General features: G+C 43.8%; 1 protein-coding gene across 1 annotated transcript in view; it reads left to right on the top strand.

The window, feature by feature from the left end:
- The window catches only part of LOC126987664 (fat-like cadherin-related tumor suppressor homolog), a 42,762-nt gene that overhangs the window by 17,434 nt on the left and 2,757 nt on the right, over positions 1-22,571 (top strand). Inside the window, exons 5-7 of the mRNA XM_050844791.1 lie at positions 2,122-2,277; positions 3,659-3,869; positions 6,521-6,660. Coding sequence (XP_050700748.1) covers positions 2,122-2,277; positions 3,659-3,869; positions 6,521-6,660 — 507 coding nt within the window. The remainder of the gene's footprint in view (positions 1-2,121; positions 2,278-3,658; positions 3,870-6,520; positions 6,661-22,571) is intronic.

A 22,571-nucleotide genomic window follows, 5' to 3' on the forward strand; every position in this document is an offset into this window, starting at 1 on the left:
CGTAGACGAGTGGCGGCGCTGTTTACTAATAATGGTTACGTAGACGAGTGGCGGCGCTGTTTACTAATAATGGTTATATAGACGAGTGGCGGCGCTGTTTACTAATAATGGTTACGTAGACGAGTGGCGGCGCTGTTTACTAATAATGGTTACGTAGACGAGTGGCGGCGCTGTTTACTAATAATGGTTGTATAGACGAGTGGCGGCGCTGTTTACTAATAATGGTTGTATAGACGAGTGGCGGCGCTGTTTGCTAATAATGGTTACGTAGACGAGTGGCGGCGCTGTTTACTAATAATGGTTGTATAGACGAGTGGCGGCGCTGTTTGCTAATAATGGTTACGTAGACGAGTGGCGGCGCTGTTTACTAATAATAGTTATATAAACGAGTGGCGGCGCTGTTTACTAATAATGGTTACTTATAGACGAGTGGCGGTGCTGTTTACTAATAATGGTTACTTATAGACGAGTGGCGGCGCTGTTTACTAATAATGGTTACGCAGACGAGTGGCGGCGCTGTTTACTAATAATGGTTATATAGACGAGTGGCGGCGCTGTTTACTAATAATGGTTACGTAGATGAGTGGCGGCGCTGTTTACTAATAATGGTTATATAGACGAGTGGCGGCGCTGTTTACTAATAATGGTTACTTACAGACGAGTGGCGGCGCTGTTTACTAATAATGGTTACTTATCGACGAGTGGCGGCGCTGTTTACTAATAATGGTTGTATAGACGAGTGGCGGCGCTGTTTACTAATAATGGTTACGCAGACGAGTGGCGGCGCTATTTACTAATAATGGTTATATAGACGAGTGGCGGCGCTGTTTACTAATAATGGTTACGCAGACGAGTGGCGGCGCTGTTTACTAATAATGGTTGTATAGACGAGTGGCGGCGCTGTTTACTAATAATGGTTGTATAGACGAGTGGCGGCGCTGTTTACTAATAATGGTTATATAGACGAGTGGCGGCGCTGTTTACTAATAATGGTTGTATAGACGAGTGGCGGCGCTGTTTACTAATAATGGTTATATAGACGAGTGGCGGCGCTGTTTACTAATAATGGTTATATAGACGAGTGGCGGCGCTGTTTACTAATAATGGTTGTAGGGACGAGTGGCGGCGCTGTTTACTAATAATGGTTGTATAGACGAGTGGCGGCGCTGTTTACTAATAATGGTTACGTAGACGAGTGGCGGCACTGTTCACCCCGCGGGGCGCACCACACCGGCGGCGGCAGAGGACCCGTGTCAGTGTCATCGTCGGCATGACTCGGCTGCCTGTGGTGTCACGTCGGCGCATGCAGGCGGTGCACGCGTCGAGATGCAAGTGTGTCTAGATGTACTTTTGTTTTACTTTTATGATTTGGTTCCGCGTTTCTATCACTGGCTGTGTCCAGAGGGCATGTTGAACCCCCCTTGTGACTGTTTTGTCTCATAGCAGGACACGGAGCAGGTGTTCTCTGGGACGGACGCCTCCTGATGTCCTAGAAGATGTGCCCCTGACAGTTTGTGCTGCACGCATTGTGCTATAATATTTATGTTCTGTTTTGTGATAGCCCGGGAACACTAGCCACGGGGTAGGACACACACACGCCCCCTGAGGCCGTCTGTGCATGTGCGCGGCGTTGGCGTGGCTCAGTGTTCCGTTCATCCTTCTGTTCCGTGTAGTCTTGGGGTGCATGGTGACAGTATCTTGTTGTTCGTACTGCAGTAGACGTAATGACTTCGTTTTCTGGAATGTGTATGTTAGCATTAACTCAATAACATTACCAACATGTTTATTTGTAAGTCATTTCAAACTCTGCTCACTAAACCTCTCTCTGGGAAAGGAGACTAAAATTTATGTTCACATATAAAACCTATTTACTTCTTAAACATACTTGGGGGTTTGATCCTATATCTGCATGTTTTTGACGTCCATACAAAGCAGTGAGATACATTCCTTTGGGGAAGGTTGACTTAAATGATCACCAACACTCGAGCAACGTTCCCCTATAACACATCGGTTATCCCTAGGTAGTGCAAGCAGACGGAGCATTGCCTTCACGGGCCTTGTAGCCACGTGGACCTCCCTGCTCGGTGCCGCCTCTCAATACCTTCCCCTATTCCCCTGAAGGTGTTCGCCAGAGATGCGGACGTGGGCATGAACGGTGACCTGGACTACAGCATCAGGACCGGCAAGGGCAAGAAGGGCCGCTTCAAGATCCACCCGAAGACTGGCCAAGTGTACAGCAACAAGGCCTTTCCCCCGAGCAAGACCTTCGATTTGATGGTGAGTGCTGACATGCTTTTTTTTTTTACAGCTAAAGAAACAGCTCAAGGGCAACAAAAAAGGTGTAATAAAAAAGTCCGCTAATCGCTGTTCCTACAAAGACAAAAGTGATGAGCGGCCAACAGAGAGGTCAATTTCAGGAGGAGAGGTGTCTTGATACACTCCTCTTGAAAGAATTCAAGTCAGAGTCAGGAGCAAATATAGACGAAGGCTGTGTAAGGGATGAAAGAATGAAGATGCTGGTTAACTCTTGCATAAGGTGTTTGGACAGTAGAATATTTGTCTAAAAATTTATCCCATGTTAAGGTTGCTTCCCCTTACCTAGGCTATGATAACAGTAATTGGCTGAGACAAGTTAAATCCCCCTAGAAAAACCGTATACCCCAAACTATTCCCCATATTCCCAAACATTTCGGGGCTCAGGTCGGTGTTTTGAGAAATTTCCGCCGCTCACATCAACCATTTCCAAAGGCCGAAGAGAAGGTTCATCGGGTTCTAATGAGTGTTTTTAGTTCCATAGTACAGATGATGGGTCAGACTACCACCAGGGTCATAAAACTACCCCTGGAAATGACCAAAACTCCTGCGAAAGCCTTGTCAAATACATGTGTCAGGTCGCCGGAATATGTAAGAATATGGCCCTCCCTGAGTTACACACCTTCATTTGATAAGGATTTTGTAGATGTTGTTGCTGGTATTCCCTTGAGTAGTTTTATGAGCCTAGTGATAGTTTGACAAGGCTTCTGCACCATGAACGCAGTGCCAACTCATTAGAACCCAATTAATCTCCTTTTCGGCTCTTGGAAATGCTTGTGAGAACTGAAATCGTGTGAGATTACTGACGTGAATTTGCTTTTCTCACTCACACACCTTCCCTTCCTCCTCTTCCTCCCCTTCAGAGCCTGGAAAAACTTGTTGTGAGAGATAGAATCGCCTGGGAATATCTGACGTGAATTTGTTTGTCTCACACACACACCTCCCCTTCCTCTTCCTCTCAGAACCTGGAAATACTTGTTGTGAGAGATAGAATCGCCTGGGAATGTCTGACGTGAATTTGTTTGTCTCACACACCTTCCCTTCCCTTCCTCCTCTTCTTCCCCTTCAGATCCTGGAAATACTTGTTGTGAGAGCTGAAATCGTGTGAGAGTATACGGACGATAACTTGCCTGCCTCCCTAACACCTCCCCCTCCTCTTCCTCTTCCCCCTCAGAGCCTGGAAACACTTGTGAGAGATTGGATCGCCTGAATATACGGATGGATTTTGTTTATTTCTTCCCCGTCAGAGCCTGGAAATACTTGTGTGAGAGCTGAAATCGTCTGAGAGTATACGGACGAGAACTCCCTTGCCTCCCTAACGCCTCTTCTTCCTCCTCCTCCTCAGATCCAGGTGAAGGACAACGGGGCGCCGCAGCTGACGGCCACCACGCGGGTCCTCGTGCGTGTGATGGACGTGCCCGAGGAGTCTCCCAACCCGCCGGTCCTGCAGCCGCCGCCCCCCGCCCACGTGATGGAGACGGACGCGCCGGGCCACCTGGTGTCCTTCATCAACGCTCAGGACCCGGATAACGATACCTTGTGGTACTACATCACAGGTGAGGGACATTTAGGGTCGCATTCTTAGGGCCGCTTTCACAGTCGTTTTGTTCGTTTTGATCGTTACCAATGGCGGCGATCGACGCTATAGTTTTCCACGTGAAACTGGCCTATGGGGTAGTGGCGGCTGCAGAGGAAGCGAGAGGTGTTGAGAGTGTGTGGCAAGGTGCGGTCCTAGGCTAACCCCGCAGCCGCCACTACCCCATCGGCCAGTTTTACGTGGAAATACTATAGCGGCGATAACAGCCATTGGTAACGATCAAAACAAACAAAACGACCGTGAAAGCGCCCCTTAAACATTTCGGAGCCCAAGCATATCTATTTGACAAGACTTTCGTAGGAGTTGTGGGCATTTCCAGGAGTAGTGTTATGACCCTGGTGTTACGTTGACCCTTCTTCTGTAACTTGATCTTAAAAAAACGCGCATTGGAACCCGACTGATCTCCTTTTTGGCCTTTGGAAATTGTTGATGTGAGAACCGAAAGCGTCAAGCAATACCGGTCTGAGGCCCTTGTTGACTTTGCTGCATTCCTATTCATACGGAGATGTGCACCGCCGCCACGCGCAGCTATAGCCTGTGCTCCCAACTGTACCTTTAGTCACCGCTTTTCCTCGTCTTGGTAGCCGGTGACGTGACGAGTACAGGAACAGTGACCAGACTAACTTTTTACACTGGTCACAGAATGGCTGACTCTTTTTTTTTTTTTTTTGTTTTGTTTTGTTAGATCAGTATTTTTTTTAAAGGGAAATACCTTAGAAGAGTGACGTTTAGTTCTAGGTTATGATTTTCTCGCTTTGTTTCCTTTGATAACGTGTTTTCTCTACTGGTCAGAATAACTTTTTTTCACCTCTTTTTTATTTTTCGCTACAGAATGGCGACCTCAAGTTTTGGGTTGTATTAGTGATTTGAGGAAAAAACAATACCTACTAAGTAAGAGTTACCTAATCACGTTTACTTCAAGGATGTGATTTGCTCGCTTCATTTCCTCAGCTAAAGTGTTTTTCTACCGGTCAGAGTAACTTCTTTTCACACTACAGACTGGTTACCTCAGTCAAGTTTTGGGTGTATCAGTAACTGGGGGAAAATAATACCTATGACATGTCTCGCTCGCTTTGTTTTCTTTGCAAACGTATTTTTCTACTGGTCAGAGTAACCGTTTTTCACGTTACGGAATGGCTACCTCAGTCAAGTTTTGGGTGTATCAGTAACTGAGGGAAAATGATACTTAGGACACGTCTCTCTCGCTTCTTTGCTAACGTATTTTTCTACCGGTCAGAGTAACCGTTTTTCACGCTACGGAATGGCGAAGTCAGTCAAGTTTTGGGGTGAATCAGTAATTTTTGGGAAGAATAATACGTAGTATATGTTTCTCTCGCTTTGTTTTCTTTGTCAACGTGTTTTCTACCGTTCAGAGTAACTTTTTTTTTACGCTACAGAATGGCTACCTCAGTCAAGTTTTAGGTGTATCAGTAACTGGGGGAAAAATTATACCTAGGACATGTCTCGCTCGCTTCTTTGCTAACGTATTTTTCCATCAGTCAGAGTAACCGTTTTTTACCCTACAGAATGGCGAACTCAGTAAAGTTTTGGGGTGAATCAGTAATTTTTGGGAAGAATAATACGTAGGATATGTTTCTCTGGCTTTGTTTTCTTTTTTAACGTGTTTTCTATCGGTCAGAGTAACTTTTTTTTTTTACGCTACAGGATGGCGAACTCAGTCAAGTTTTGGGGTGAATCCGTAATTTTTGGGAAGAATTATACCTAGAATGTGTTTCGCTCGCTTTCTTTCCTTTGCTAACGTAATTTTCTACCGGGAGTAACTTTTTTTTCACTCTACAGAATGGCGAACTCAGTCAAACTTTGTGGTGAATCATTAATTTGGGGGAAGAATAATACCAAGTATATGTTTTGCTCGCTTCATTTCCTTTGCTAACGTGTTTTCTACTGGTTAGAATGTATGTTTATACGCAACAGAATGGCTAACTCATCTTTGGGGGTCGAATCAGTAAACTGGGTGAGGAAAATAATGCCCTAGAGTTGGTAACGTTTATCTCTTTGATGATCTGTTTTGTTCGCTTCGTTTCCTTCGATTACGGTTGTGTCCCGTCTCCTGGGATCTGTTCCCTTCTCCTATAATTCCTTCCCCTTCTGTCTCTCTCCGGCATATGACCACAGATGTTGCGCCGACTAAACGAAACTTTCCAACTTTTCCTTCGATTACACATTTTGCTACCGGTCAGCATAACTTTTTACCTTGCAGAATGGCGAACTACGTCAAATTTTGGGTATATCAGAACTGGGGGAAAAATATGTTACCTCGGATATGTGTGCTCGCCTCATTTCCTTTGCTAACGTATCTTTCTCGTGGGCAGATTAACTTTTTTTTCTTTACGCTACAGAATGGCAAACTCAGTCGAGTTTTGGGAATATCAGAACTGGGGAGAAAGTAATACCTAGGATCTGTTCTGCTCGCTTCATTTCCTTTGCTAACGTATCTTTCTCGTAGGCAGATTAACTTTTTTTTCTTTTTACGCTACAGAATGGCGAACTCAGTCAAGTTTTGAGTATATCAGAACTGGGGGGAAAATAATACCAAGGATATATTTTGCTCGCCCATTTTCTTTGTTAATGTGTCTTTCTCATGGTCAGAGGGTGACGAGAGCGGCCGGTTCAGCATGGGCGTGGACTCTGGCCTGGTGAGCCTGGCCCGCCGCCTGGACCACGAGGAGCAGCACCACTACGCCCTCACCGTCACGGCCACAGACGGCGTCCACACCGCCGCCACCAAGGTCAGTGTGAGAGAGAGAGAGAGAGAGAGAGAGAGAGAGAGAGAGAGAGAGAGATCAGTGAGAGAGAGAGAGAGAGAGAGAGAGAGAGAGAGAGAGAGAGAGAGAGAGGGTTATAATTATGTGAGCATCATTTTGTTTATATAATCTCTCTCTCTCTCTCTCTCTCTCTCTCAATAAGACACTGCTAACTGTTAACTCTGCCCCACCGTGTTGTATTCCATTGCTCCAGCACAGAGCACACAGCACAGAGCACACAAACAACGTGACTCACTCCTGCCCGTAAACATTTATTTTTATGCCGTCAAAATTATAGTCTCATGATGTCATCGGCCAGAGCTGACTGCGGTGCGGCCTCTCTCCTCTCTCTCTGTTTCCGGCGCCGTGACACAGTGAATTTAAAGTACAATATTTTTCATGGCAGCTAATATTGTTTGTAAATTGTTAAAGCACTTTGTGACATATGCAAATTCGGGGCGACGGATGCTCTATTGTTTTTCGAAAGCGACACAAAGGTAAAATGCACTGCCCAGCCTGCGGTGAACTGCGATTAACGACGAAGTGTTGAGTTTTTGTCTCATAAACTAACTCTCCCTCCAAACTGACTGCTGGTGTATAGGGGCTTTTACCCTAACCAGCATGCCTCCAAGGTTGGCATTATCAGACGCTTCCGTTTCTCGCATCAGCAATTTCCAAAGGCCAAAAGGGAGATTAGTCGGGTTTTAATGAGTGTTCTTTTAGGTTCATGTTATAGAGGTAGGGTCAGACTACCACCAGCCACCATGCGTCTAAGGTTGGTGTTCTCAGACGCTTCCGCTTCTCACATCAGCAATTTCCAAAGGCCAAAAAGGAGAGTAGTCGGGTTCTAATGAATGTTCTTTTTAGGTTCATGTTACAGAAGAAGGGTCAGACTACCACCAGGGTCACAAAACTATCCATAGAAATGCTCAAAACTCCTACGAAAGCCTTGTCGAATATGTGAGCTTTGGTGCCATAATATTTAAGAGATCAGGTATGTTTGTGAGGGTCAACATTCATTCCGCTTCGATCCTGTGGCGGTGTTTTAGCTCGAAGGTCTTGTGATACTTTACCTTTATCACTCGCGAATATGCCCTCCAAGTCACGGGCGGGCGCGGTGTTCTCCCCACAGAGCGATATGTCTCGATGGTGAGTAGTGTGTTTACCCGCAGTCTATATACACCAAGTCAAGTCATATGCAGGTTTGTGGGAGGAGACACGGCCGAGGCGTGGTTTATGCGCGACACTGCTTGGATCCAAACTAGAGAATGTAGAAACAGGGATTTAGAGAAAACGAAGAAAGGCGGACTAATTTAAATCAATCACTTCATCATGCCCTCCCTCACACCCCACACCACCGTTTGTAGGCAATGGAATTACAGTCACGCAATAGCACAATAAAAAAAAAGACATTTTTACGTCAGTGGCTTGCCTGAACGCGCTGTGAAAGGAGGCGAGAATGCACATCCAGAGTGCACATACGGCCCCAACTTTAGTCACCCCTGAACTGGCGGGTATTTTTATTTTTTTTAGCTCCAAGTGACGTCATCCCGCTGCTCCGCCCCAAAACCGCCTCCTGCGCGTACCGATCGCAGTTTTGAAGCAGAGTGACTTGACTTGGTATATATAGACTTAGTGTTTACCGATGAGCGGAGGGGAGCGCGGGCCGGGCCGTTGCATCGTAAAGCAGACTAATACCGCTGCAAGTTATTATCACCGGGCCGTTTGCTGCCTCACGCTACTAGCGGCGGTATTCTCAGACGCTTCCGCCTCTCACATCAGTTACTGCCAAAGGCCGAAAGGGAATTTCATCTGGCTCCAATGAGTGTTTTTAGGGTCATGGTGCAGAGGAAGGGTCAAACTACCACCAGGGACATAAAACTGCGGAGGGAAATGCTCACAACTCCTACGAAAGCCTTGTCAAATGTATGTGCTTAGGTGCCGAAATTTCTAAGTATAGGGCCCAGGGTCGATGTACTCAGACGCTTCCGCCTTCACCTCACTCATTTCCAAACGCCGAAAAGGAGATTTATATTGTTCTAATGAGTGTTTTTTTAGGCTCATTTCATTATACAGAGGAAGGGCTCAAACTGCCACCAGGGACATAAAACTACGGAGAGAAATGCTTACAACTCCTACGAAAGCCTTGTCAATTTTGTGTGCTTAGGCGCCGAAATTTTTAAGTATAGAGCCCAGGGTCGATGTACTTAGAAGCTTCCGCCTTCACATCAGTCATTTTCCAAGGCCGAAAAGGAGATTTATATTGTTCTAATGAGTTTCTTTTTAGGCTCATGGTGCAGAGGAAGGGTTAACCCGTCCGCTGCGACTGGCACGGAATTGGACTTCACTGGTTGCCTGGTAACATTAGTGATCGCTGACCTCCGTCCTAGGGCTCAATGCATTCAGGCTAAAAATCGGGCAAACAGAGTACTGGGTTTCATCTCAAGGAGCGTGAGCAATAGGAGCGCTGAAGTCATCCTCAAACTTTACTTAGCACTAGTTCGACCTCATCTCGATTATGCAGTTCAGTTCTGGTCCCCCTATTATTGAATGGATATCAAGATGTTAGAATCTGTACAGAGGAGGATGACAAAGATGATTCAGGGGGTGAAAAACTTGCCTTATGAAGACAGGTTGAAACATTTAAATCTACACTCTCTAGAAAGGCGAAGGTTGCGAGGAGACTTGATCGAAGTTTATAAATGGATGAAGGGATTTAATAAAGGGGATGTCAATAAAATTTTGAGAGTGAAAGAGCCAGGTAGGACGCGTGGCAATGGTTTTAAGTTAGACAAATTCAGATTCAACAAAGACATAGGCAAGAATTGGTTCACCAATAGAGTGGTGGATGAATGGAACAGGCTTGGGAGCCATGTTGTGGGTGCCAATACCATAGATACATTCAAGAAGAGGTTAGATAAAGCCATGGATGGTGAGGTAAGGTGGGGTTGAGTGTACAGGAGCTGCCTTGTATAGGCCAACCGGCCTCTTGCAGACTCCTTACGTTCTTATGTTCTTATACACTCCCAGGTCTTTCTCTGCCTCTGTGGTATTGGTGTGCTGGATATCCCCTCCTAATGTGCAGGACTTTACATTTTTCTTCGTTGAATTGTAGCAGCGAATTTTGTTCCATTCCTGTAGCTTGGTGAGGTCTTCTGGTAGGTTAACCGCAGTCAAAGGGTTAAACTCCCACCAGGTTCATAAAAGTATCCTTTCAAATACTCAAACTACCACCAGGTTCATAAAAGTACCCCTGGAAATGCCCGCAGCTCCTCCGAAAGCCAATTGCCTGATACATGTGCCGGGTCGCCGGAATGTTTAAGAGTAAGGCCTCAGTGATGTTCGTGACTGAAAGTGTCGCCAACCTTTAGTGATATCGAAAAAGTGACTTATTGATCCGTAGGTTTCTTCATATTATCCCGAGGATGCTGTATTAGATGGTAACGGTGGTGTTTTGTTTGTTTGTTTGTTTGTTTACAACAAGGGAGACAGCTCAAGGGCAAAACAAAAAAGCAACAAAAAAAGCCCGCTAGTCGCTGCTCCAACAAGACGAGACTGAGTAAGAGGCCAAAAGAGTGGTCAAAACGTCTGGAAGAGTTTCATCGCATCAAACACTCATCAGCCGCCTGTCAGATGAGCCAAATAATTATAAGTTGCAGGTGACCAAGACAGTGGCTGCTATAGTTTGTACGCCTCATTACGCCCGCATTGTGCTACCTCAAGTGTTGTTTGATTCTCTCTCTCTCTCTCTCTCTCTCTCTCTCTCTCTCTCTCTCTATCTCTCTCTCTCTCTCTCTCTCTCTCTCTCTCTCTCTCTCTCTCTCTCTCTCTCTCTCTCTCTATATATATATATATATATATATATATATATATATATATATATATATATATATATATATATATATATATATATATATATATATATATATATATATATATATAGTTATATATATATATATATATATCTATATATATATATATATATATATATATATATATATATATATATATATATATATATATATATATATATATATATATATATATATATATATATATATATATATATATATATATATATATATATATATATATATATATATATATATATATATATATATATATATATATATACATATATATATATATATATATATATATATATATATATATATATATATATATATATATATATATATATATATATGTATATATATATATATATATATGTATATATATATATATATATATATATATACATATATATATATATATATATATATATATATATATATATATATATATATATATATATATATATATATATATATATATATATATATATATATATATATATATATATATATATATATATATATATATATATAGATATATATATATATATATATATATAGTTATATATATAGATATATATATATATATATATATATATATATAGTTATATATATATATATATATATATATATATATATAGATAGAGAGAGAGAGAGAGAGAGAGAGAGAGAGAGAGAGAGAGAGAGAGAGAGAGAGAGAGAGAGAGAGAGAGAGAGAGAGAGAGGAGAGAGAGAGAGAGAGAATCAAACAACACCTGAGGTAGCACAATGCGGAAGGCAATGAGGCGCATAAACTATAAAGAGCCACCGTCTTGGTCAATTGCAACTTATAATTATTTGGCTCATCTGGACAGGTGGCTGATGAGTGTTTGATGCGATGAAACCCTTCCAGATGTTTTGACCACCTTTTTGGCCTCTTTACCAGTCTCATCTTGTTGGAGCAGCGGTTGAAGTGGGCTTTTTTGCTGTTTTTGTTTTGCCCTTTGAGTTGTCTCCCTGGTTAAAACAAACAAACAAACAAACAAACACCACCGTTACCATCTAATACAGCATCTCTCGACAATATGAAGAAACCTACGATCAATAAGCTTCTTTTCGATATCACTAAAGGTTGGCGACACTTTCAGTCACTGAACATCACTGAGGCTCATTTTTAAACATTCCGGCGACTCCGCACATGTATCAGGCAATTGGCTGGAGGAGCTGTGGCATTTCCTAGGGTACTTTTTATGAACCCAGGCTTCTGAGTATTTGAAAGGATACTTTATGAACCTGGTGGAGTTTAACTTTGACTTCATGGTTAACCTACCAGAAGACCTCACCAAGCTACAGGAATGGAACAAAATTCGCTGCTACAATTCAACGAAGAAAATGTAAGTCCTGTACATTAGAGGGATATCCAGCACACACCAATACCACAGAGGCAGAGAAAGACCTGGAGTGTATAAGAACATAAGAACGTAAGGAGTCTGTAAGAGGTTTGTTGGCCTATAAGCAAGGCAGCCCTGCACATCAACCCACCTTACCTCACACCATCCATGGCTTTATTCTGTCTTCTGAATGTATCATATATTACACCCACAAATATGGCTCACCAAGCCTGTCTCCATTCATTCACCACTCTATTGGTGAACCAATTTGCCTATGTCTTGTTGAATCTGACTTGTCTAACTTAAAAACCATTGCCACGCGTCCTACCCGGCTCTTTTCATCAAAATTTTATTGACATCCCCTTTATTAACCTTCATCCATTTATAAACTTCGATCAAGTCTCTCGCAACCTGCCTTTCTAGAGAGTGTAGATTAAATGTTTCAACCTGTCTTCATATAAAAGTTTTCACCCCTGAATCATCTTTGTCATCCTCCTCTGTACAGATCAACATCTTGATATCCATTCAATAAGGGGGACCAGAACTAAACTGGTATAATCGAGATGAGGTCGAACTAGTGCGGTGCAAAGTTTGAGGATGACTTCAGCGTCTTTATTGCTCACGCTCCTGAGATGAAACCCAGTAATTTGTTTGCCTGATTTTCAGCCTGAATGCATTGATTCTAGGGACGGAGGTCAGCGATCACCAATGTTACCAGGCAACCAGTGAAGTCTAATTCGTGCTAGTCGCAGTGATGGGTTATCCCTTCCTGCAACCATGAGCCTGCAAAAAGAAACTCATCAATATAAATTTCTTTTCGCCTGGAAAAATGACTGATGAAGGCGGAAGCTTCAAGCACATCGGACCCTGGGCTCTATATTTAAAAATTTCTGGCGCCTAAGCACACAAAATTGACAAGGCTTTCGTAGGGAGTTGTTATCAGTTATGTCCCTGTGCAGTTTATCTTCCTCTGTATAAGAAATGAGCCCAAAAAAACACTCATTAGAACAATATAAATCTCCTTTTTCGGCGTTTGAAATGCGAGGTGAAGGAAGCGTCTGAGTACCATCGACCCTGGGCCCCATACTTCTCAGAAATTTCGGCACCTGCCATACATTGACAAGGCTGTAGGAGCTAGAGTATTTCCTCTCCGCAGTTTTATGTCCCCAGTAGTTTGATCTTCCTCTGCACCATGACCCTAAAAACACTCCATTGGAGCCAGATGAAATTCCTTTTCACCAGTAACCGATGTGAGAGGCGGAAGCGTCTGAGAATACCGCTGCCAGTAGCGTGAGGCAGCAAACGGTTCGCTGGTGATAATAACTTGCAGCGGTATTATCCGTTTTACGATGCAACGGCCCGCCCGCGCTCCTCCGCTCATATCGGTAAACACCAAGTCTATATATACCAAGTCGGGTTACCTGCTTCAAAAACTGGTGATCGGCAATGCAGGAGGCGGTTTTGTAAGGAGTGAAGGGATGACGCCCACTTGGAGCTAAAAAATAAAATACCCGCCAGTTCAGGGGTGACTAAAGTTAGCCAGGCGTAATTTGATGCATTCTCGCCCCTTCACAGCTGCTCAAGTGCCACTGACGTAAAATGTCTTTTTTTGACAGCACAGACTGTAATTCCATTGCTCATAAACGGTGGTGGGGTGAGGGAGGGTATGATGAAGTGATTGATTTAAATTAGGTCCGCTCCTTTTCGTTTCTTCTAAATCCCTGTTTCTACATTCTGTTTGGATCCAAGCAGTGTCGCGCATAAATCCACGCCTCGGCTGCCTCCTCCCACAAACCTGCACAAGGACTTGACTTGTGTATATAGACTGGGTGGCAAACACACTACTCACCATCGATATCGCTCTGTAGAGAACACCGCGCCTGCTCCGTGACTTAGATAGGTATATTCATGAGTGATAAAGGTAAAGTATCACAAGACCTTTTCAATATTATGGCACCAAAGCCACATATTCGACAAGGCTTTCAGGAGTTTTACATTTCTATGGATATTTAGACCCTGGTGGTAGTCTGACCCTTTCTTCAACATGAACCAAAAGAACATTCATTAGAACCCGACTACTCTCCTTTTGGCCTTTTGGAAATTGCTGATGTGAGGCGGAAGCGTCTGAGAACACCAACCCACGAAGGGTGGCTGGTGGTAGTCTGACCCTACCTCTATAACATGAACCCAGCACACTATTAAAACCCGACTAATCTCCCGTTTGGCCTTTGGAAATTGGGTTGATGCGAGAAAACGAAGCGTCTGATATTAACCTGAGGCATGTTATTAGGTAAAAGTCTCTATACACCGCGAAAAGTAGTCGGTTTGAGGAGGTTAGTTTATGAGACAAAACTCAACACTTTCTGCTCGTGTTAATCGCAGTTCACCGCAGGCTGGGCAGTGTATTTTACCTTGTGCTTTTCGAAAAATAATAGAGCATCTGTCGCCTGAATTTGTATATGTCACAGTGCTTTAACAATTTACAGCCATTAGCTGCTATGAAAATATTGTACTTTTTAAATTCACTCAAATACGCGCCGGGGAAACAGAGAGAGAGAGGGAGAGAGGCCGCACCGCAGTCAGCTCGCTACGATGACAATGCGAGATCATAATTTTGACGGCATAAAAAATAAATGTTTACGGGCGGGAGTGAGTCACGTTGTCAGGTGCTTCCAGCTGTGTGCTCTGTGCTGGTTAATGAATACAACACGGTGGGGCAAGAGTTAACAAGAAGGAGTGTCTTATTGAGAGAGATTACATAAACAAAATGATGCCTACATAATTGAAGACCTCTCTCTCTCTCATTCACTGACTCACCACTCACTCTCACTCACTCACCACTCACTCTCTCTCTCTCTCTCTCTCTCTCTTCACACTGACCTTGGTGGCGGCGGGTGTGGACGTCTGTGGTCGTGACGGGAGGGTGCAGGCGGTGCTGCTCCTCGGTCCAGGCGGCGGGCCAGGCTCACCAGGTCAGAGTCCACGCCCAGCCGGAACCGGCCGTCCCTGGGTCACCCCTCTGACCATGAGAAAGACATATTAACAAAGAAAATGGGCGGAGACAAAATATATCCTTGGTATTATTTTTCAGTTCTGATGCGAGTACTCAAAATTTGACTGAGTTCGCTATTCTGTAGCAAAAAGAAAAAAGAATCTGCCCATGAGAAAGATACGTTAGCAAAGGAATGAAGTTGAAAGTAGAACAGGATCCTAGGTATTAGCTTTCTCCCCAGTTCCCACATATTCCCAAATCCTCGCTGACTGAGAGTTTGCTATTCAAAGGTAAAAGAAAAAGTTAACTGCCCACGAGAGAAAGACATGTTAGCAAAGGAAATGAGGCGAGTAATATTATTATCCGAGGTAAACATATTTTCCCCAGTTCTGATATACCCAAAATTTGGATGTAGTTCGCCATTCTGCAAGGTAAAGTTATGCTGACCGGTAGCAAATGTAATCGAATAAAAGTTGAAAGCTTTTGTCATATTTGGCGCAACATCTAGAAGTATGCTGGAGAGAGACAGAAGGGGAATGAATTATAGAGATGGGAATAGATCCCAGGAGATGGACAACCGTAATCGAAGGAAATGAAGGAACAAAACAGATCATCAAAGATAACGTTACCAACTCTAGGCATTATTTTTCACCCAGTTTGGCATTGATTCAACCCCCAAAGATGAGTGCTAGCCATTCTGTATGTATAAACATACATTCAATCCAGTAGAAAAACACGTTAGCAAAAGGAAATGGTTACAAAACATATACTTGGTATTATTCTTCCCCAAATTAATGATTCACCACAAAGTTTGATCTTGAGTTCTTTATTCTGTAGAGTGAAAAAAGTTACTCCTCGGTAGAAAAAAAAATTACGTTAGCAAAGGAAAGAAAAGCGAGCGAAATACATTCTAGTATAATTCTTCCCAAAAATTACGGATTCACCCCTAAAACTTGACTGAGTTCGCCATCCTCCCAAAGCGTAAAAAAAAAAGTTACCTGACCGATAGAAAAAACACGCAAAAAAGAAAACAAAGCCAGAGAAACATATTCCATGTATTATTCTTCCCAAAATTACTGATTCACCCTCAAAACTTTACTTGAGTTCGCTATTCAGGGTGTAAAAACGGTTACTCTGACTGAGGAAAAATACGTTAGCAAAGAAGGAGCGAGACATGTCCTAGGTATACTTTTTCCCCAGTTACTGGATACACCAGTAAAACTTATTCAGGTGAAATAATTTGTAGCGTAAAAGTTACTGAATTGGTAGAAAACACGTTGACAAAAGAAAACAAAGCGAGAGAAATATATGTACAGTTTTCCTAAACACATTACTCACCCTTAAAACTTGACTTGACTTCTTATTCCGTAGCGTGAAATGGTTACCTGACCGGCAGAAAATACGTTACAAAGTTATTAGAGATGTCCTCAAGTATCATTTTCCTCAGCTACTGATACACCCAAAACTTGACTGAGGTAGCCATTCGTAACGAAAAACGGTTACTCTGACCAGTAGAAAATGTTTGCAAAGAAAACAAAGCGAGCGAGACATGTTATAGGTATTATTTTCCCCAGTTACTGATATAATCTAAAACTTGGACTGAGGTAACCAGTCTGTAGTGTGTGAAAAGAAGTTACTCTGACCGGTGAAACATTTTGAAGCAGGAAATGAAGCGGAGCAAATCACATCCTGAAGCAACGTGATTAGGTAACTCTTTACTTAGTAGGTGCTTGTTTTTTCCTCAAATTAATACAACCTAAAACTTGAGGTCGCCATTCTGTAAAGGAAAAATAAAAAAGAGGGTAAGTGTCTGACCAGTAGAGAAAACACGTTATCAAAGGAAATGCTGAGAAAATCATAATCAGAACTAAACGTCACTCTTCTAAGGTATTTCCTTTAAAAAAGCCACTGATCAACAAAACAAAACAAAAAAAAGAGTCGTTGCCTGCACGTTAGTGTAAAAGTTATTCATTACCGTTCCTAGATTGTCACGTCACCATACCAAGACGAGGAAAAGCGGGTGACTAAAGGTACAGTTGTATAATAGGCTATATTAAGGCGTGGCGGTGGTGCACATCTCCGTATGAATAGGAATGCAGCAAAGTCAACAGCATTCTTAGACCGGTATTGCTTTTGATGCTGTCTCAAGAACAACAATTTCCAAAGGCCAAAAGGAGATCATTGGTTCCATGCGCTTAAGATCAAGTTAGAAGAAGGTCAACGTAACACCAGGTAATAAATACTACTCCTGGAAATGCCTACAACCCACAAGTCTGTCAAATAGATATACGGCCCGAATGTTTAAGGGCGCTTTCACGGTCGTTTTGTTTGTTTTGATCGTTACCACGTGGCTGTTATCAGCCGCCAGTATTTCCACGTAAACTGGCCGATGGGGTAGTGGCGGCTGCGGGTTAGTCAGACCGCACCCGCCACACACTCAACACCTCCCCGCTTCCTCTGCAGCCGCCACTACCCCATAGCCACCACGGAAACAGTCGATCGCCGCTATTGCAACGATCAAACGAAATAAACGACTGTGAAAGCGGTCTTAAGACCAACGTCCTCACCTGTGATGTAGAAAATTGCCACGCGTATCGTTATCCGGGTCCTGAGCGTTGGCTAAAGGACACCAGGCCTGGCGCGTCCGTCTCCATCACGTGGGCGGGGGCGGCGGCTGCAGGACCGGCGGGTTGGGAGATTTCAAGAATGTCCATCACACGCACGAGGACCGCGCAGGCTGTCAGCTGCGGCGCCCTGTCCTTCGCCACCTGGACCGAGGAGGAGGAGGAAGAAGAGGCGTTAGAGGTAAGGAGTTCCCCGTCCGTATACCAGACGATTTCAGCCTTCTCACACAAGTATTTCCAGGCTCTGGACGGGAAGAAATAACAAATCCATCCGTATATTCAGGCGATCCAATCTCTCACTAAGTGTTTCAGGCTCTGAGGGGGAAGAGGAAGAGGAGGAGGTGTTAGGAGGCAGGCAAGTTATCGTCCGTATACTTCTCACACGATTTTCAGCCTCACAAATAAGTATTTCCAGATCTGAAGGGGAAGAAGAGAGGGCGGAAGAAGGTGAGACAAAACCAAACCACGCTTTGATATTCCGGTAGCGATTCGTCTCACAACAAGTATTTCCAGGTTCGAGAGTGGAAGGAAAGTGTGTGTGTAGACAAAACAAATTCACGTCAGATATTCCCAGGCGATTCTATCTCTCACAAACAAGTTTTTTTCCAGGCCTGAAGGGAGGAAGAGGATGAAGGAGGTGTGTGAGTGAGTAGCACCACGCTGCAATCTCACACGATTTCAGCTCACAAGCACTTCTAAGAGCCGAAAAGGAGATTAATTGGGTTCTACTGAGTTGGCACTGCGTTCATGGTGAAGTCAAACCATCAGCCTATAAAACTACCAAGGGAATACCAGCAAACATCTAAACTCAAATGAAGGTGTAACCTAGGGAAAGCCATATTTCACACATTCCATGACCCTGACACGTTTCTGGATAAGGCTGCAGGAAGCTCATTGGCCTAGGGGCTCAAGGACCCTGGTAGTCTGACCCCATCATCTGTACTAAGGAACTCAAAAACACCTTATTAGAACCTGATAACTTTCTAGCCTTAAATGGCTTATGCATAAGGAAATTTCTCAAAACACCTGACCTGAGCCCCGAAATGTTTTGGGAATATGGGAATAGTTTAGTATACGGTTTTTTCTAGGGGATTTAACTTGTCTCAGCCAATTAATAGTTATCATAGCTCAGGTAAGGGCAACTCAATATGGGATAAATTTTAGACAAAATATTCTCTACTGTCCAAACACCTTATGCAAGAGTTAACCAGCATCTCATTCTTTCATCCCTTGCCACAGCCTCTGCCTCATATTTGCTCCCTTGACTTGACTTGAATTCTTTCAAGAGGAGGTATCAAGACACCCTCCTCCTGAAATTGACCTTCTGCTGGCTGCCCATCACTTTTGTCTTGTGAGAACAGCGGATTATTAGCGGACTTTTTATTAAATCTTTGCGCCTTTGATGCCTTTTAGCTGTAAAAAAAAGCATGTCAGCACTCACCATCAAATCGAAGGTCTTGTTCTTCGGGGGAAAGGGGCCTTGCTGCTGTACACACTTGGCTGTCTTCGGTGACCTTGGGCGTCTTCTTGCCCTTGCTTATCCTTGATGTAGTCCAGGGTCACCGTTCATGCCTCCACGTCCTATCTTCATGAACAATTTCAGGGCGAATGTGGGAAGTTGCATTAGAGTGCACTGAGTAGGAGGTCTAATGTAGCTACAAGGCCCTGTGAAGGCAAATGCTCCATTGCTTGAAACACTAGGGAGAACTGATGTGTTATAGGGGAACGCTACCGAGTGTTGGTGATCATTTAAGTCAACCTTCCCAAAGGAATGTGTATCTCAATTGCTTTGTATGGACGTCAAAACATAGAGATACAGGATCAAACCCCAAGTATGTTTTGTAAGAAGTAAATATATTTTATGTGGAAATATAAATTCGTAGTCTCCTTTCCCGTAGAGAGGGTTTAGGTGAGCAGAGTTGGAAATGACTCACAAGGCCATGTTGGTAATGTTATTGTTATCAGTAATATACACATTCCAGGAAAACGAAGTCATTACGTCTACTGCAGTACGAACAACAAGATACTGGTCACCATGTGCAATCAAGACTTGTATGGAAGATGAACGGAACACTGAGCTTGCCGCCAACGCGTTACGCACAGACGGCCCCTAGGGGCGTGGGGGTCTGCACCCGTGGCTAGTGTTCCTGGGCTACTACAAAAACAGCAAATATTATAGCACAGCCGCGTGCAGCACAGCAAACTGTCAGGGGCACCAGGACATCAGGAGGCGTCTGTCCCAGAGAGAACACCTGCTCCGTGTCCGCTATGAGACAAACAGTCACAAGGGGGGGGTTCAACATGCCCTCTGACACAGCCAGTGACAGAACGCGGAACCAAATCATAAAAAGTAAAAACAAAAGTACATCTAGACACACTCCTGTATCTCTGACGCGTGCACCGCCTGCATGCGCCGACGTACACCACAGGCAGCCGAGCTGGTGCTGACGATGACATTGGGACACGGGTCCTTCTGCCGCCGCTGGTGTGGTAGCTCCGCGGTGAAGCCGCAAGCGCCACTGTCTACGTAACTATTATTAGTAAACAGCGCCACTGTCTATACAACCATTATTAAAAATGGTGCCGCCACTGTCCTTACAACCATTATTAGTAAACAGCGCCGCCACTCGTCTATATAACCATTATTAGTAAACAGCGCTGCCACTCGTTCATAACTATTAGTAAACAGCGCCGCCACTCAGTTCATACAACCATTATTAGTAAACAGCGCCAATGTCTATATGTCCATTATTAGTAAACAGCGCCGCCACTCGTCTATACAACCATTATTAGTAAACAGCGCCGCCACTCGTCTATACAAATCACGTAAACAGCGCCACTCGTTCGGTGTAAATCGTTAGTAAACAGCGCCGCCACTCGTTCATATAACCATTATTAGTAAATAGCGCCGCCACTGTCTGGTGTAACCATAGTAAACAGCGCCGCCACTCGTCTGATACAACCATTATAGTAAACAGCGCCGCCACTGTCGATACAACCATTATTAGTAAACAGCGCTGCCACTCGTCTGTAAGAATCATTATTAGTAAACAGCCGCCACTTCGTCTATATAACTTATTATTAGTAAAAAACCGAAGCGCCGCCACCTCTACTCCTACGTAACCATTAATAGTAAACAGCGCCGCTACTCGTCTATATAACCATTATTAGTAAACAGCGCCGCCACTGTCTGCGTAACCATTATTAGTAAACAGCGCCGCCACTGTCTATAAGTAACCATTAGTAAAATGTCGCCACTCGTCTATAGTAACCATTAGTAAACAGCGCCGCCACTCGTTTATATAACTATTATTAGTAAAATGTTATCGTCGCAACCAATATTAGCAAACAGCGCCGCCATCGTCTATACAACTATTATTAGTAAAACAGCGCCGCCACTGTCTACGTAACTATTATTAGCAAACACCATACAACCACATTAGTAAACAGCGCCGCCACTGTTTATACAACCATTATTAGTAAACAGCGCCGCCAGCACTCGTCTACGCACCATTATTAGTAAACAGCGCCGCCACTGTCTACGTAACCATTATTAGTAAACAGCGCCGCCACTCGTTCATAACCATTATTAGTAAAACAGCGCGCCGCCACTCGTCTACGTAACCGGCTATTAGTAAACAGCGCCGCCACTCGTCTACGTGTAACCATTATTAGGTAAACAGCGCCACCACCGTCTGCGTAACCATTATTATAAACAGCGCCGCCACTCTTCGTCTACGCAACTATTATTAGTAAACAGCGCCACTCGTCTACGTAACCATTATTAGTAAACAGCGCCGCCGCCACTGTCTACGTAAATCCGCCATTAGTAAACAGCGCCACTCGTCTATACAACCATTATTAGTAAACAAAATGCCACTGTCTATACAACCATTATTAGTAAACAGCGCCGCCACTGTCTATACAATCAATATTAGTGCAAACAGCGCCGCTACCGTCTATACAACCATTATTAGTAAACAGCCCTGCCACCGTCTGCGTAACCATTATTAGTAAACAGCGCCGCCATTCGTCTATATAACGCTTATTAGTAAACAGCGCCGCTACTCGTCTGCGTAACCATTATTAGTAAACAAAGCGCCGCCACTGTCTATATAACCACAGTAAACAGCGCCGCCAATTTTGCCCGCGTAACCATTATTATTAGCAAACAGCGCCGCCACTCGTCTACGTAAATCATTATTAGTAACAGCGCCGCTATTTCAATCTGCGTAACCATTATTAAACAGCGCCGCCACTCGTCTGCGTAACTATTATTAGCAAACAGCGCCACTCGTTCACGTAACCATTATTAGTAAACAGCGCCGCCACCGTCTGCAACTATTAGTAAACAGCGCCGCCACTCGTCTACGTAACCATTATTAGTAAACAGCGCCGCCACTCGTCTATGTAAATCCATTATTAGTAAACAGCGCCGCCACTCGTCTATATAACTAATATTAGTAAACAGCGCCGCCACTCGGTTCACGTAACCATTATTAGGTAAACAACGCCGCCACTCGTCTACGTAACCACATTAGTAAACAAGCCGCCAATTGTCTATATAACCATTATTATAAACAGCGCCGCCACCTGCTCACGTAACCATTATTAGTAAAACATGCCGCCACTCGTCTATGTAACCATTATTAGTAAACAGCGCCACTCGTCTATACAACCACATGCAAACAGCGCCGCCGCCACTCGTCTACGTAACCATTATTAGTAAACAGCGCCGCCACTCGTCGCGTAACCATTATTATAAACAGCGCCGCTGCTCGTCTACGTAACCATTATTAGTAAACAGCGCCGCCACTCGTCTGGCTGCAACCACGATAGTAAACAGCGCCGCCACTCGTCTACGTAACCATTATTAGTAAACAGCGCCGCCACCGTCTGTACAACCATTATTAGTAAACAGCGCCGCCACCTGCTCCATACAACCATTATTAGTAAACAGCGCCACTCGTCTATACAACCATTATTAGTAAACAGCGCCGCCACTCGTCTTGGTAACCATTATTAGTAAACAGCGCCGCTACTCGTCTATACAACC

This window comes from Eriocheir sinensis, chromosome 66 (assembly GCF_024679095.1).
Source record: "Eriocheir sinensis breed Jianghai 21 chromosome 66, ASM2467909v1, whole genome shotgun sequence".
NCBI lineage: Eukaryota > Metazoa > Arthropoda > Malacostraca > Decapoda > Varunidae > Eriocheir > Eriocheir sinensis.